Below are 15420 nucleotides of genomic sequence, written 5' to 3' on the forward strand. Positions count from 1 at the left end.
GGTCAGCTGGAAAAAATATATAAGTGTATCTGATAAATGGATGTTTATTTCTGTAAATAATATCCTTCTAACCCAACCCAAACAACATTTGTAGAACTAACTTGCAGGCACCTAATTCATATTTGGTCTTCATTCTGTATATGTGCCGTCCTACGTAATGCAAGTTTATCGATGGCAGTAAAGGTCAGACTCTCTTCCAAAGCAGCAGATAATTTAAATGAGCTGCAGTGAGGCCAGGGCCAGTGCTCTGGTAGGAAGGCCAAGACTAAAGGTAGTACAACAAGTTAAGCGTCCTTAAGGAAGGTAAATAGTTTTGTATAGTCTTTAAAATCAACTTTCACTTGATATGGCAGGCCCTTCTTGTGAGATTTGAGTAGAGCATGTTGGTCTTACCCTTTCTTTTAATAGGTGACATGGTATCTGCAGTTTGAGACCTTCCAGGTTTTAGTATGAGCTTCATTCATTTGCAACAGTGACATGCTGGTGAACAGATTTCAAGGAGGAAACTCATTTTGGTGATGTAGTTTACTTTCCATTTTATGGAATCAAGTCCCCTGGGTTTAGCTTTGCGCTTCTGGCTGTTGCTGCCTGCAAACAAAACACTTGTTTTGTTAGCTGCTCAAAGAATGTGAGAAATTCAGTTTTTGGTGGTCCTGTGTTTGTAGGGCTATATTTAAAAAAAATAAATAATGTGTGCTACTGTAAATGCAAATTTAACCTTGTCTAATCCAAGAACTTAATAAACCCATCTTTTTGATCAATGGCAGAATTATTTCAGCAAGTTAGGGAAATATCATTATGGTCAGTACACAGTAGGATCTGGCTCCATTTTAAATGCATTGTCAGTTTGTAGCCTGATACTGATAGAATAAGTTGTTCAGTGAGGATACTGAGGATTACAATATAATCCAATTCTTTTCCCAGGTTATGACCTAGCATTTGGAGGTGAATCCTTTGTTCCCCACTTGCTCTTATGATACTTATTTTTTCCCTGGAAAGTCGCGTTAAGCTTCCTTTTTGTAAACAAAGCTGTAGAAACTGACATTATAGACTGGCTTTGGAGTCTTGAGGTCCAAATTCCTGGTGAAATTACATCATTGAAAGTAGTCTGTTGAAATATCTGCTGCTATTGGGAGAGACATTGTCTTATCTGATGCTTTCTCCATGCAAACAACAATTCCTGATCGATACAAGGACCTTAGTTCTTTAGGGGATGGATCTGCTTTCTTATAAAAGTGCCTGTCTATTCCCATTCTGCTCAGTAGTTTTTGAGGCACGACAGTGTTTCTCGTGCTTAAATGTATGTTTCTGTTGTTCCTTATTGGTTTCTCTTGGGAAGCCCACTTCTGCCCTCCTTTCTTTGGTGTGGAGGGGTGAGTGGCGTGTTCCTGCTCGGCTGAAGTGAGGAAAGCTCAAAGCCTATTGTAGCCCAAGGTCACTGTGTTCTTTCAGGGCTTGATGAAATAATTTGTCTTCAGTTCAAAAGAGGAAAACAAACTTCTAAAACAATTAAACAGCATCATGCACATTATGATCTGTTTTATAACCAACTACTGCACAGTAATGTTTAATCACGCAATCATACAATCTTAAGTCTGAAGAACCTTCTTACACCAGTAGTCTTGCAAGACGTTCGTTACAATTGAGATATCAACTTGCTGCTCCTCAGTAGCTTGATCCATTTTTTTCCGATAGAAACAGTGTCAGTGTTAGTCATTGTATTGTTGCTATTCATTTTAAATGCTGCTTCTTTCAGCAACAACATGCAATCCTCACTACTGTGGAATAGGCTTAATGGTTGGCTGAAACTGTGTAATGCAATGGATAAACATTTCCTTTGGTACAACATTAAAGAACTGTTTTAAATGTAATGTTGGGATTATAATTAATAATAATAAACTATTTTGTATAGCGTCCTTAAAAGTAAACATCTCGGAGCGCTTCACAATTAATATTACAGCAATAAATAAACAGATTATACATAAAAAAGCACATACAAATCATAAATGCCTTTCTAAAAAAAGTAAGTCTTTAAATTGGCTTTAAAATTTCTACACTGGGGGAGGCAAGAAGCTAAAATGTTTATCAACTGGACTACTATTTAGATTTAGTAACATTTTATGTTTGTCTGATTTAATGTTACTGTTTTGAAAGTGATTTAATATGTTCCTTTTAATTGGGCAATAAATAGTTATCTTTGCAAAAATTCACTGTTTCTGTGTGTTAATTAGGATTGGGCCACAGTATCACAGTATCAGTGTTCTCCACAGCAGTGTAGTTTTTCAAGCGCAATGTAGTAAAAGCTACAGTTCTACATCTCGATTTCGTACGCTTGTTTAAAAGGCACAGCAGAAGGGTTGGAATAATTACTAATCCTTCATTTTTGGTGTCTTGATTTATGTATTGTACTAAAATATTGGTACATTTAACAGTGATAATTGTTTCTGACAGTTATATAAATGTCCTGGCTAGTCAAAATACTTGCTAACATTAATTACTGTTGAGCCTGAGATCCTGCAAAAAAAAAGACCTGTTTTTAACCTTTTGTAGCTTAAATAAATAAAAAAATAAATAAATACATAAGTAATACCTGTCATGCACTTTTATTCACTATACAGTAGGTTACAAATGGTAGAGTTTTGAGTACGCATGTTACAGGAAACATTTACATTTTTAAAACAACTGGTACTACACTAGGAAGTCAATTACTGCTTTACTTCCTGGTCATTTCACCCCAGCACTTCCTACAGGATCTAAGCATCTTACTGGCCTCTATATATTACCTTTATTTAACCAGATGAGTCGACTGAGAACAGATTCTCATTTTCAATAACGACCTGGCCAAGAGGCTCACACCATAGGAGTAAAAATACACAACACAATACAATTCATACAAACATACAAAAACATTTAAAACAATACAAATCAGTATTAGCAGGCATAGGTATCAGTCAGCAGGAATTTAACTCTGCGGCTAAAGGCATCCACAGTAAGAAAACTGTAACTTTAGTCTAAGTTGTAACACATTCCAATCATTAGCTGCAGCAAACTGAAATGCGCTGCGACTAGAGACTGTAGAAACCTTAGGTAGAACTAGTTTAATAAATTCATCTGACCTTAAATTCTAAGATGACGATGAAAATTGTAACAAATGATGCAAATAGATAGGGGTTATACCAAGCAAAGATCTGTAAATTAATAAATAAAGATGGCAGTGGTGAGTATGATGGAGAACTAGTCACAAATCTTATTACTCAATGGTGCAAGACATCAAGCCTCCTAAGAGCGATTCTGGAGGCCATTTTATAAATGACATCACCATAATCAAGAATGGGGAGAACCGACGTCTGAATTAGAATGTGCTTCGTAGAATGAGTAAAACGAGATTTGTTGCAATATAAAAAACCAAGTCTAGCCTAAACTTTAACTTGTAGATTGTCAATATGTGTGTTAAAAGTTAATGCACTATCCAACCATATACCAAGATATTTAGAAATTGTGACTTGCTCTAGTTCAATCTTTTAAGAGTTATAATTTTATAGTCACCATTACAAACACCACTGCAATTTTTTTTCTATTTAACATCATAAATAGCATGTCATTCATTGGACTAATCAGCTTGTTATTTACTGATGGGAAAGAAGCCTCTGAATTTGTGGGGACAGTTTCACTCTCCAGGTGAAATGACCCAGGAAAGGCAAGACAGTCTAAAAGAATGCCTTACAAACTGATTTCCTTTACCAAGTATAGTACCAGATGCCATGTTTTAAAATGAAATTACAGGTTTTCTACAATTTGTGTTTCCTTTTAAAAACTGAACATTTGAGACCCATATAGTGAATGGCAGTGAAGATTTATGGAAGTATTTTGTTAGTCAGAAACTGTTGTGAAACAGAAGAGCTCACCTAATTTAATGGAACATAGGTTTACTTTAAGCCATTACAATATCAAAGGCATTGACAAAGATTGTAAAAAAAAAAAAAGAATTCAATTTTTCTTGCCGAGTTTCATTTCATCACTGCTGTGCAAATAAAACAGTCCTTTCACACTGGTTTGTATGGAAAATGTGGCTAGATGTATATGACTTTACTCTTCATTGTAGTGTCTGTCATGCCTTCCCAAAAGAGTTAAAAATGGAAATGGGTGATGCAAGAACAATATTGCCTGTCTAGTGAAAACTGACTGGCAGGCTTTTGGACATGCTTGGTTTTCTGGGTCAAAATGAAGTGCTGTTGCTGTGTAGATTTCAGTGTGTGCGTGCGAAAGTTATTTAATCAGCCAGAAAGAGTGCAATGCTACTTCTTCTGAAGACATGTTATGGAAAAGCTGGCAACCTTTTACCCTTACATGTATGAAAACAAATGGCATCCTCATATGAGGCTATCTTTCATTTGCATCCTCCATATGTCCCCATATGAAGACCAGAGGTTATTTATAATTGGTGCTGGATCTTTTAGGTGTTTTATTTGATGAGAGCCCAACCTACTTTTATAAATCCTTTGCCTTTTTAGAGGAAGGTATTTGTTTTCAGCCAGCTCACGTTCTTTATTGAAACACCCTGAAACCTGTAAATAGTGCAATGAGTTTCAGAGGATTTGACGATTTAATTTGACAACATTCAATTTTTTCTTCGTTCAGATCCACTGCATTAAATACTAGTGCTGGGACAAATATCAGAATATTCGAATGAATATTTTTTTGGCATGTATTTGGATACAAAAATCTAATGTTTGTATTCGAAATGACAAAAATACCTTGCACGTATTTACCACAGTAAAAAATGGCAAATGAAAAAGCTCTGTGTGAGAGAGATGATAGATAGATAGAGAATACTAATAATAACAAAAAAAAAAGAATCAACACAGCAGCTCTTGAGCCTCTATTAAAAGTTTTAGACAGTAAAAAGTAAACAAACCAGATTATGCTCGCGCACGTATAGTATCTATGGAAAGCCATCTGGGACAAAAATGCGTTGTGCTGCTTTAAAGTGAGACAGAATCTCATGGGATAGAAAAAAGGCAAGCACTTCACATTCTGAAATTCCTCGCTTAAACAGTACCCAACTTCCTGAAAATGTTGCAGTGATTTTTATATAGACTGTATATATTATATGTTTTCTTGTGACTTTATGTGGAATGTAGTAAAGGAAAACCAAAATGGTGTGTTTTTTTTCCCCCCTTCACTTCACAATGCCATTTCCATGTTTTGTTTTATATGAAGTGTTTAAAGTTACATTTCATTTTTTGTTTGCTTGTTCAGCTACACAAAGGCACAAGTTTACTATGAAGAAACAGCAATGGCAAGGAATGTAAGCAAAAATAATAAAGTGCAGTGTCAACTTTATGTACTATATTTCGAGAATAAACGAAACAACGTTTAACTTGAACTGCTACTTGGCGTCCTATTATTTTACAGTTAATTCACTGGGGTAAAGTAAGTGCTACACAACTTATTCTTTACTCCTGGGATATTTTTCTATTTTAACTTGTTGCATATTGTAAGGTCTTGCTGTAAAATAAAGGCACACACACGGCCACGACCCCTGCCGCTGCTGCAATGCTGTCCCTGCCTGCGTTCAGAGCAATGTAATGGCTTTTATTACTTTTTGAAAAAAGAACGAATATACAAACAAATATTTAAATTGAGCGAATATCCAAACATGAAAATCCTGTCGTCCCAGCACTATTAAATACTGAGGTGGCAGAAATAGGCCTAATCAATACTGACTGCTGCAAGGTCGCTGTCAGTCATATGTTATGGCATGTCTGACTTGCTTATGTGAATCAAAGACTTGTACTGAAATAGTCCTGTAGTCTTTCTGTTTCGCCATTAAATATTAGCCCAATAAGGCAGTCATTACATGCTGTATGATTGTCATCAAACCTGCTTTCATCATTGCTACTCTGTCAGGCACAGTTTAATGCAGCTGATCTGAAAAGCATACATTGTGACAAAGCTTCTGCAACTTTGACCATGTTTAATGACAAACATTTTCTTTAAGATACATTATTACAGTATTTTTGGGCAACAAGAATTGTAAGTAAGAAGTAATGCAAATTGTGTAAAGAGTAATTTCTCCATTTAAAAAAAAGTCATCAACTTGAGTACATGAAACATTTGTGTACCATAACATTAAGAATTTGTACTTTATTGGCACCCCCAACATTTTCTTCTGGGCCTTCAGTTTTTTTTAGTTGAGAGTCCTGGACCCCCAATGGGAAAATTGTTTTGGAGCGCTCTGGATTGAATTGTTGGTGTTGCTCTGCTCATATTGTAAGAGGTACCTGTATCCTGTATTTTCTGTAGAATTATTTGTGTGTGTGTTTTTTTTTAATTTTCCCCTCCTATAGCTGTCATATACTATACAAGAGACCAAGTGGCTAATATCTTCATAATTGCACTTTGGACACAACATGCTGATTTTTTAAAAATGTAAATTTCCCATCCCAACAAATTAACATTTTGTTTGTGCTTTACCAAAGGCATTAGGAAAGGCACACACTTATTGGTGAGTGTGTTTTAGAAGTAGCATTATATAAAGCGTTTTTTTTCATGGGAGGAAAGTTAAACCTTGGTGAATGTTTACTATCAAGCTTTTATGGTGGGATTTATTTTTAAATAAGGTGATGTGATCTGAGAGAGAGCTTTCCTGTACTGCTCGAATGTTGCTGAGTCTTCTTTGTGATTGGCACTCCTGATATCTAAGGTTGCGATTCTGGTAACTTGGCTATTTGGGATTAAAAATGAAATACTAACTCATTGTGATAACCTTGCGTTTTCCATGTGGCCAAGCACATTGAGGGATTTTTTTGGGGGGGCGGTGGGGGGGGGGAATGCTTCAGGCAACCCAAATTGTGTTGCAGATATTTTTATGTATTTGTGTCTCTTGCCTAATACAGACTTTGTGAGCTGCCTAAATTGAAAATGAATACATGTGCTTACATTTATTAGTCAAGACATAATACAAATACATTTATGATTTATATTTCCATGGGCAATGCTGATGCAGACAGAATGGAGGTTATGGAAGTTTATTTTTTTGACATTTAGAATTGAATGACTAGTGCAAGGTAAGGTAACCTACATTTTCATGAGAGAACATGGACTGAATCGTGGAATTCAGAAGAAGAAAACGGAATTAGGCACCTGAGGACATTTACCACAAAATCGGTTTAGACAAATAAAATATATATGTATAGATTTTAAAAAGTACATTGAAATAGCACAGTGTTTGTATGACAAGAGGCTTCAAGAAACACACGTCATGGGAACGCATGAAAAAACTATTTTTGCACCACACGGCCACCATACATGACCGTGATTTAAACTGTAAAAAAGCGCTGCCTCTCGTGCCCCTTCACTTGCTAGCTACCGTTAAATAATAAAAAAACAGATTTCGTAGGGCCCTAAACATGCTGTTCCATGGTACTCTGATCCATTTTGTTCCTATTGTCAGGTAGAACTTGCGTGTCGGTATTAGTCAATGTATTGTTGCTATTCATTTTAATAGCTGCTGCTTGCAGCAACAACGTGCTCTCGTCACTGCTGTGGAATAATGGTAGGCTGGAACTCTGATGCAATGGATAACCATTTTCATTGGCACACCATTAACCCTTTGCGGTCCTGTGTCGGACCAGGTCTGACATTACAATTTTCACTTTCCTGTCCGACATCATCATCAAAAAGACATAAAGCACAGGTTGTTTTAAATGTAATGTCGGGAGTATAATTTCATTTTTACTGTGTTAAGGCTCGGGTTCAAACTATCTTACACAAATTAAATGGTTATCAGATCAGGGCTCGAAATGAACGCTGGCCATGTGGCATTTGCCGCAGTTCCCCTCCAAATGTATGTCTCTTCACGGCCATTATGGTCACAGTGCCCTTTCAGCTCTAGCAACTAGAGATGCCTGTATTAGAAAGTGTCTGGATCCTAACAATAACACGATTACTTGATTTGCATGTTTAAGTCACATCAGCAGGAAAAGACAAACAACAAACCATGCTTTCAGTCGCATGGATTTGTACCATGTGTAATAATGCCATCTCAAAGTAGAAAATTTGCACACACTGCAAAACAAATTGGCAAAACCTGAATTTTTTTAGGTCGGTAGTTTTAGAAATGTTTACTGTGTGTACAAGTGTTTTTTCTTTCAGGTTTAAAAAAAAAATGTTTACTGCAGTGGTCTCCAATCCTTGTTCTGGAGGGCCGGTGTCTCTCCTGGTTTGTGTTCCAGCTGTACCCTAAATTGCTTAATTAGAATAATAATTGGTCCAATTAAGTTAATTTAGAACACAGTTGGAACAAAAACCAGGAGGGACACCGACCCTCCCGGACCAGGATTGGACACCCCTGGTTTACTGTAAGTAACTTGAATGTTTTCAGTTACCGCTATCTCCTTATTTTAATTTATGTATTTACCACATTGAAACCAAAACTGTAGGAAATGCTATTCTACATTGGATTCGTTTTTATTATCCTCGTGTCCATCTTGTGATAGATATGTTTTAGTTTTTTCAGTTAATCCATTAATGCAACACAGCAGCTCTGCATTTTGTATGTTACATGCAAAAATGACATTTCTGAGTTTAGTTAAACCGAGTAAAATATATGCTATTTAAATTGAACAAAAAACAGTCTCATGGACGGAATAGGGATAAAAGCCAATGCCTGGCTTCAGTGCAGGGAGCTATGTCCTCGCTGGCTCAAATCTAGGTTGCTTATTTGACAAAAATAACATTTTATAAATAAATAAATAGTTAAGTTAAAGTGGTGTTTCTTTCTGTGGCCAGAAATTGAGCAGAAGGCCATTTTGGCCTTATCCTTTTTGTTGACAATTTGTGTTTTCAAAATAAATTGTTTACAGCTGCAGTAGCCACTTATTACATAGATACAGTACACTGGTTGAAAAATCAAAATTCTTTTTTTTTTTTTGCACTTTATGTGCAGTTCTGTATTGGAGGCCACACATTGTAGTACAGTATAACTATTGTGCTCTCCTGGAGGGGAATGGGAGTGACCTTGCTGTGTTGTGTGATTCAACCTTCAGGATGGTGCAATTGAGATGCAATTCATGGCTCATACTGTTCCTGTTCTGTCACGTTGTCAGTGGAGGTTGATATTAGCGTGGATTTAGTTGTACCGTGTTGATTTATTAGCTGTTTTTTGGTTTTTGGCACCTAAACAAAAGATTGATTTTACTGTTACTGAATATTAAATAGGTTGATTATTATGTTTACAGAGAATGGGGAGGGGGCAGGGTTCAGTAAAGTTACTGTAAAGGTGTGTCCTGATATTTAAACTATAGTCTGACACAGTAACAAGTGACCTTTTTGTATATTTTCCCCACATGAAATGAGTGCCTAATTGCACAAGTATTTAATTTAATGTGAGTTTACTTGGAATTAAGAGGATTTACAGCAATAATATACCCTTTTCAATGATTATCATGGGAGCATGGTTCACTTTGCATTCAAATGTATTTTCTGCAAGAAAGCTTGCCCCCCCCCCCCCCCCACCCTTGTAGTTTAGTGATACCACCCTGTATTTCTCAAACGTACTGATGCATTTTTATAGTTAATGTGCAATATTTACTTACCCACTGATTTACTGTATTTGATTGCATTAAATTCCATTTGATCGATGCATGAGTTTAAATACTTGAAAACAAGCAAAAGTGGTTTTGTTGGGGGTAGTTCTGGAATTGCATGCTGTTTTTTTGTTTGTTTTTTCTCCATCTGATTGAATCATTCTGTTGCTCCTAATCAAAGTGGAGTGTTTCCTGTGTAAACAAATGGTTTCAGAATTCATAATCCTCATTGGAACATACTGTGCTCTCATCCCCTCACTTACAATGCTGTAGTTCCCAAGGAGTCTCCTGCTAGACATGTACTTTGCTCCTCCTGATTCCCTTCCAGATCAGCTTTACTGTGACGAAATAAATGACTGTAGTTGCACTGCAGCATGTGTTGTCAGTCTAAAGCAAGGCTTATCTTAACACCCTGGTGACATCCCCATCCTGACGCCCATATAGGCACAGCAGTGCTGTGGTAGTTGCATGTTCAACGCGGACCTCTGAATTACATCAGGCTCTGCCTTTTTCATTCAGCTCAAGACTGAAGGAAGTTATTGGTAGCAATGACGGCTGTTTGAAACTTACTGTCTGAATAAAGACAAGATTTTATTGCAGAGGTAGTCAATAGGCGCATCGTGGTCTGAATCCAGACTGCCAGTACATTAACTGACTCCCAAGGTACAGGCCCAGGCTTTTCATTTTCATTTAAAGTAGGAGGCTAGAAATCCCAAGTAGAAGGCAGAGGGGTATGGGGGTCCTCCCCCAGCGTGGGTGCAAGTGGCAACACCCCCCACCAAAATCGAATTTCAGGGTTTTGTAGGGGTCTAAATCCTGCATATCCTGGGCCTAAATATGTACCTTAATAGGGACCCAAAATTCAAAATAAATGTATTACTTTGTTCATTTTTTTATGATTTTAGGCATTTAGGATTTAAAGAGCAAGTAAAAGTTACTTGTGTATGAAAAGTAATTACAAAATAATGTATTTGTAATTAATTTTCAAAGTAATATAGTCCACATATTTAAGCAAACTCCGTTTTGGTTTTGCAATATTTACACACAGAAAAAAATGGTGGAATTAAGACAGAACCAGACACCAATGAAACAGAAATTATATTTCAGGCACAAAAACGAACAATGTCACATTATATAGATACCATAATACCAAGTGAGACAAAAGAGAAAAATGTGAAGCAATTTCTAAATTAAAGACGATACGAAGCAGTATTAATTAGTAATTTGAATACAGAAAAGATACGCCATAATCTGTATTATGTTCTATTTTTTCATGTATTCCATTTTTTCCTTTGCATTTTACACAAAAAAACGACACATTTTAAGTTTCTAAAAATATTCATGGAACCCACCAGTCCTTACATTTATTTTTAGTCTGAGTATACATACTTTCCCATGTCGCTGTTTTTCATTAACTAGAGTCCGAGAATGCGCTTGCGTAAACTTTTATTAACGTAGATTGTATACACACTATTTAAGCCTTTCAATTTAATACTCCTTGTAGCTCAATTTTGCCAGAACGTGTCGTCAGATTGTAATACTGGTGTGACTTGATTTGCATGATGAAGGCATAGCCACGATGACTTGATTTGATTTCTAATAGGATTTAACTTATCTTGCACATAGTCTGAACTCTAAGTTTGATAAAGTCTGTGCGATAAGATTTCGCAATATAGTCAAGTAACCTTGACCAATCTGTAACATGAATGTGTTGAATAGGCAATGATCTTGAGTTTTGTAGACTCCTAGTGCCTTGCTAGTCTCAAATGTATTGCTTTATTAAATGTATCGTCCTGTTTATTTGGTAGTTGTTGGAGTGGTTGTTTGGGGTGGGGACATTGTTAATAAGCCTAAAAAATAAAAGCAGTCTTCAGCCTAGCCTTAAATAGCAATGGTCTCTGCACTCCTTCATTTATGCTGGGAAGGTGGTCCAAGCTCTGCAGATACATGTTTGTGTCAGGGTGGTTCATAGGTTTTTTTTATCAGATATCAAAATATCAAAAATATATTGTCGTATGCTTGCAGAATGTTTTCATTTGTTATCAGCAAGCTGCATAGATTAACCATTCAGCAGCATAATGCTAAACAAGTGAGTACAAAGCAGGTCACTGCTGTAGTATCACTTTAGTGTTGTAACAAGCTGTTGTATTTTAAGCAGCTGATCATGGTAGCAACCAACTTGCTCCTAAAGTGGCAGCAAACAGTTGGATTTGGCAACCATTGGAGCCCTGCTGTCCTAATAGAATGCCTTTTTCATTAACCTGCTGATCATTGTGGACTCTTTTTCTAAACATCTGAGACAGTGAACCACTGTGATCAGATGCATCTCCATTCATTTATCTTGGTCTGTGTTCTGTTTAGTATCAGGAATATATTTGACCTGCTGTGAAGCTGCCCATCCCATTTGATGTCTTGAAATCCATTTTAATAAAAGCATGATAGTCGCCAACGCTTAGAACGGGCGAGTTTGTGTTAACATGTTTCAACAGCAGTAAGCAATGGACGGTATAAACACCAACACAATAACCTGACATTCAAAATGTCCCCCAATCACCAGTACAGTAATCAAAACAAACAAGCATGTGTGCGGTTAAAAATGTTTTAAGACACTCATTACACTAATGAAGATGTATTAAAACCTATGAATGTAATAAAGTACAGTAATCCATCGCATATCCGACTGCGGTGGGACCAGAGTAAGGACGGATATGTAAAAAGTCGGATAAATTAATCCTGTTTTTAAATACCGTTATACACAGATGTAACAAGTACTGTACTATATTAATGTATTTTGAGATTAGGCTTCTATTCGGGCGCTCCCCTAAATCCCTTGTTTAGAAAGATACAGGGTATTAATGCTTGTGACATTAACATAGCCGTGTGGATGCGTGCATTCGCTGACAGGCAGGAGATCGAGACGGAAGTTGTTCGCCTGCGGGGAGTGTCAGGATTTATTTACATATTGTAGCGCTGAGCTGTGGTGTTTCCAGAATATAATGAGACTGTTGTCTGTTTTTTTATTTTTTAGCTTACTACAGTATAAAGCAGTGCGTTTGTCATTTAAATCTATGTGAATGGCACATAATGAGATCCAAACAGCTGAGTTTGCCCGACATATACGGCGTGCTTAACATGGTATAAACGATGCCTTTGTTATTGAAATCAGTGGGAACGGCAAACGCTGTTTGTCCGATATAAACGGCTGCCCGAAATAGCCCTGTATGGTGCAATTGGTGGCCACTGTATCTGTTTCTGTCATCTGCTCTGTAATTTACACATGCAGTCCATTTTTCGGCCTGCAGTTGCTAAGTGCTGGTATAGTCTCCATGACGGCAGCAGTGTTGTGCCAGGCATATCAAGCTGGACCCCATGACCTCAGTAATGTTAACTGGCAAGAGTAATGTGGGTCACAGAATCCTGCTTCTTCCTGTACAGCTCTGTAGCTGACTTTCCATTGCAAATTAGCATCTAGTTTTCAACAAAGGTGTTTTTCTGGAGATGGACAATGTGGAAAGGGGGTCAGTTTTGCTGATACTTTGCACATGATCTGAACTTTTTTCCTTTAAAATGAACACACACTAGTGCAACACAAAGTGGAATTGCAGGAAGTTGGCAGGTTTATGTAGACAAGTGAAGCACTTAATTTATATTACAAAAAAAGAGAACTTGAGCAGCACTGTAGTTGTAATCCCTTTTAAATATTAGATTTTTCCTGAAGCATTTAAAAGGACTACCACTTTCCAAGGAATGTATTCCAAGGGAACACCGGCACATGAATATAAAAGCATGTTTAAATTATTGAGTGACACTTTTTGTTAAAGGTTTGTATTTTGTAACAGACCAAGGTACTTCAGGATAAGGAAGGGACATTGTTTTTAATTTACAAGAATATATCCAAGTCCAGATGGAACAGGACTTGCAATGTCAATAAGTCCATCCTGTAAGCATATCCTGTTTATTTGACTGTAATTATAGTTTAGATAGAGATATTGAGTTAAACTTGGGACGGGCTACAGCAAACCAGCATAGTAACACGTGTTCTGGCCCAATCGGTACACTTTTGTAAAATAGCATGCCAGTCGCATGTGTTTTAAGCCAACAAAGTTATTTTTGATAACACTTTAACTGATGCTAGGGTGTCTGCTGTAACTGGTACTGACATCAAGACTGTCAAGGGAGCCTTGGCAGTGAATCACAAATGCAAAGAATGATTTGTGTGGACAAGAGGACCAGCAACCTGTTGGTTTTTGCTGTGGACTGGAAGTCAAAAGATTTGTCTCGAATATCCAGCCGTGATCCCTACAACTATGGGAAGGTGTGGTAATCTAATTTAGGCTTATTTGATTGCTTGAACAGTTGACCATCTGAAACCGTGCATTGAGTTTTCCCCTTTCTCCTGTTTTGCAGGTGTCAGCTGTGATGCATGTTTAAAAGGAAACTTCCGAGGTCGCAGATACAAGTGTTTAATTTGCTACGACTACGACCTGTGTGCATCTTGTTATGAAAGTGGAGCCACCACAACGAGACACACAACGGAGCATCCAATGCAGTGTATATTAACAAGGGTAGATTTTGGTAAGTATCCTGATGTTTAAAAACGAATCAATCGGTGGTGATCCGAGCCGTGCTCAGGGCGGGACTTTCGTGGACTACCTGCCCCTTGTTAAATTCTGTCTGGTTCCAGGTGATTTAAGGATACGATTATAACCTGGTGGTCACGACTTTAACGGAACCCGTGAATTTTGCCATTTGTTTCCACTCCGCGTGAAAATAGGAAGTGAGCAGTACATGTTTTTTTAATTGGCAGCAGTATAAAGTTAAAGCTGTTAGCAAACGTCAGATAAAGGGGAATACTTGCACAGAACTACAAAAAGTGTTGGCATTAAGTTCTAAGCAAGTAGCAGAGCAAGCTTTTAAAGGAGAAACGCACTTTTCAAATTAAATTAAGCCTTTTGTGCAGAAAATATACCTCTGCAAAACCTAAAGGGAGGACGATGTACAGTTTTGGAGAAACATGAAACCCTGATTTGCAGCTCCTGCAGTAGTTCCCCTGCGGTGCTTAACAGTACCTATCAACAGTGTAGATGCAGAACAATCCTTCTAATGTTTTAACAATGTACTCAAGGATGACAGACATCACATCAAAAGTGAACTTGTAATGTATATCTTCTAATACCAAATCCTCAGCTTTTTAACTAAGCATTAACGAAAAGGATTTAGTTGTAAAATTCTCAATTTATAACCGGAACATTTATTTTAAAAACGACATCTCAGTATTGAGATTATTTTTAACATCGGACAAGGAATACATGTCGAAATGAAAAGGGAAGCATATTCTTGTTACGGTGGCTTTGAAAAGGTATTGTGTGTGTTAAAACACATTAAATAGATGTTTATTTAGCACAAATTACAATATATTGCATTGATATATTTTAAGTTCAAATCTGTGTAGCTGTGATCATTCCGTGAAATTGTATATTTTAGCCATGACTGTGCAGTGATTTTTACATTTGTGCTGTGACAATCATATCCTTAGTAATGCTCCCTTCTAAAATGCTTTTTTTTGCCTCGTTACAAAGCGGTGCTAGCTCTTTGGCACCACCTACTTGATGAAACCCTATTACACTTCTCCCCATTCGAGAGAACAACTGAGGAAGAAGTAGGGTTAAAGATGAGGGTTCACCTAGTGGATTGAATAATAGATGTTACAAGTTACTGTACCTGACTGACATGTACTGTCAATTAATAAGTCCCCTCCCTTTTAGCAGACACTCTTTATACCGTGGAACCAGTCTTGGCTATAGAGGGGGAACACTGCATTTATACCTTG

At 37.1% G+C, this 15420-nt stretch overlaps 1 protein-coding gene across 1 annotated transcript in view; it reads left to right on the forward strand.

The window, feature by feature from the left end:
* The window catches only part of LOC117409648 (E3 ubiquitin-protein ligase KCMF1), a 48789-nt gene that overhangs the window by 8972 nt on the left and 24397 nt on the right, over positions 1 to 15420 (forward strand). The window contains exon 2 of the mRNA XM_034015960.3: positions 13998 to 14165. Coding sequence (XP_033871851.3) covers positions 13998 to 14165 — 168 coding nt within the window. The remainder of the gene's footprint in view (positions 1 to 13997; positions 14166 to 15420) is intronic.

This window comes from Acipenser ruthenus, chromosome 2, assembly GCF_902713425.1.
Source record: "Acipenser ruthenus chromosome 2, fAciRut3.2 maternal haplotype, whole genome shotgun sequence".
Classification (NCBI taxonomy): Eukaryota; Metazoa; Chordata; class Actinopteri; order Acipenseriformes; family Acipenseridae; genus Acipenser; species Acipenser ruthenus.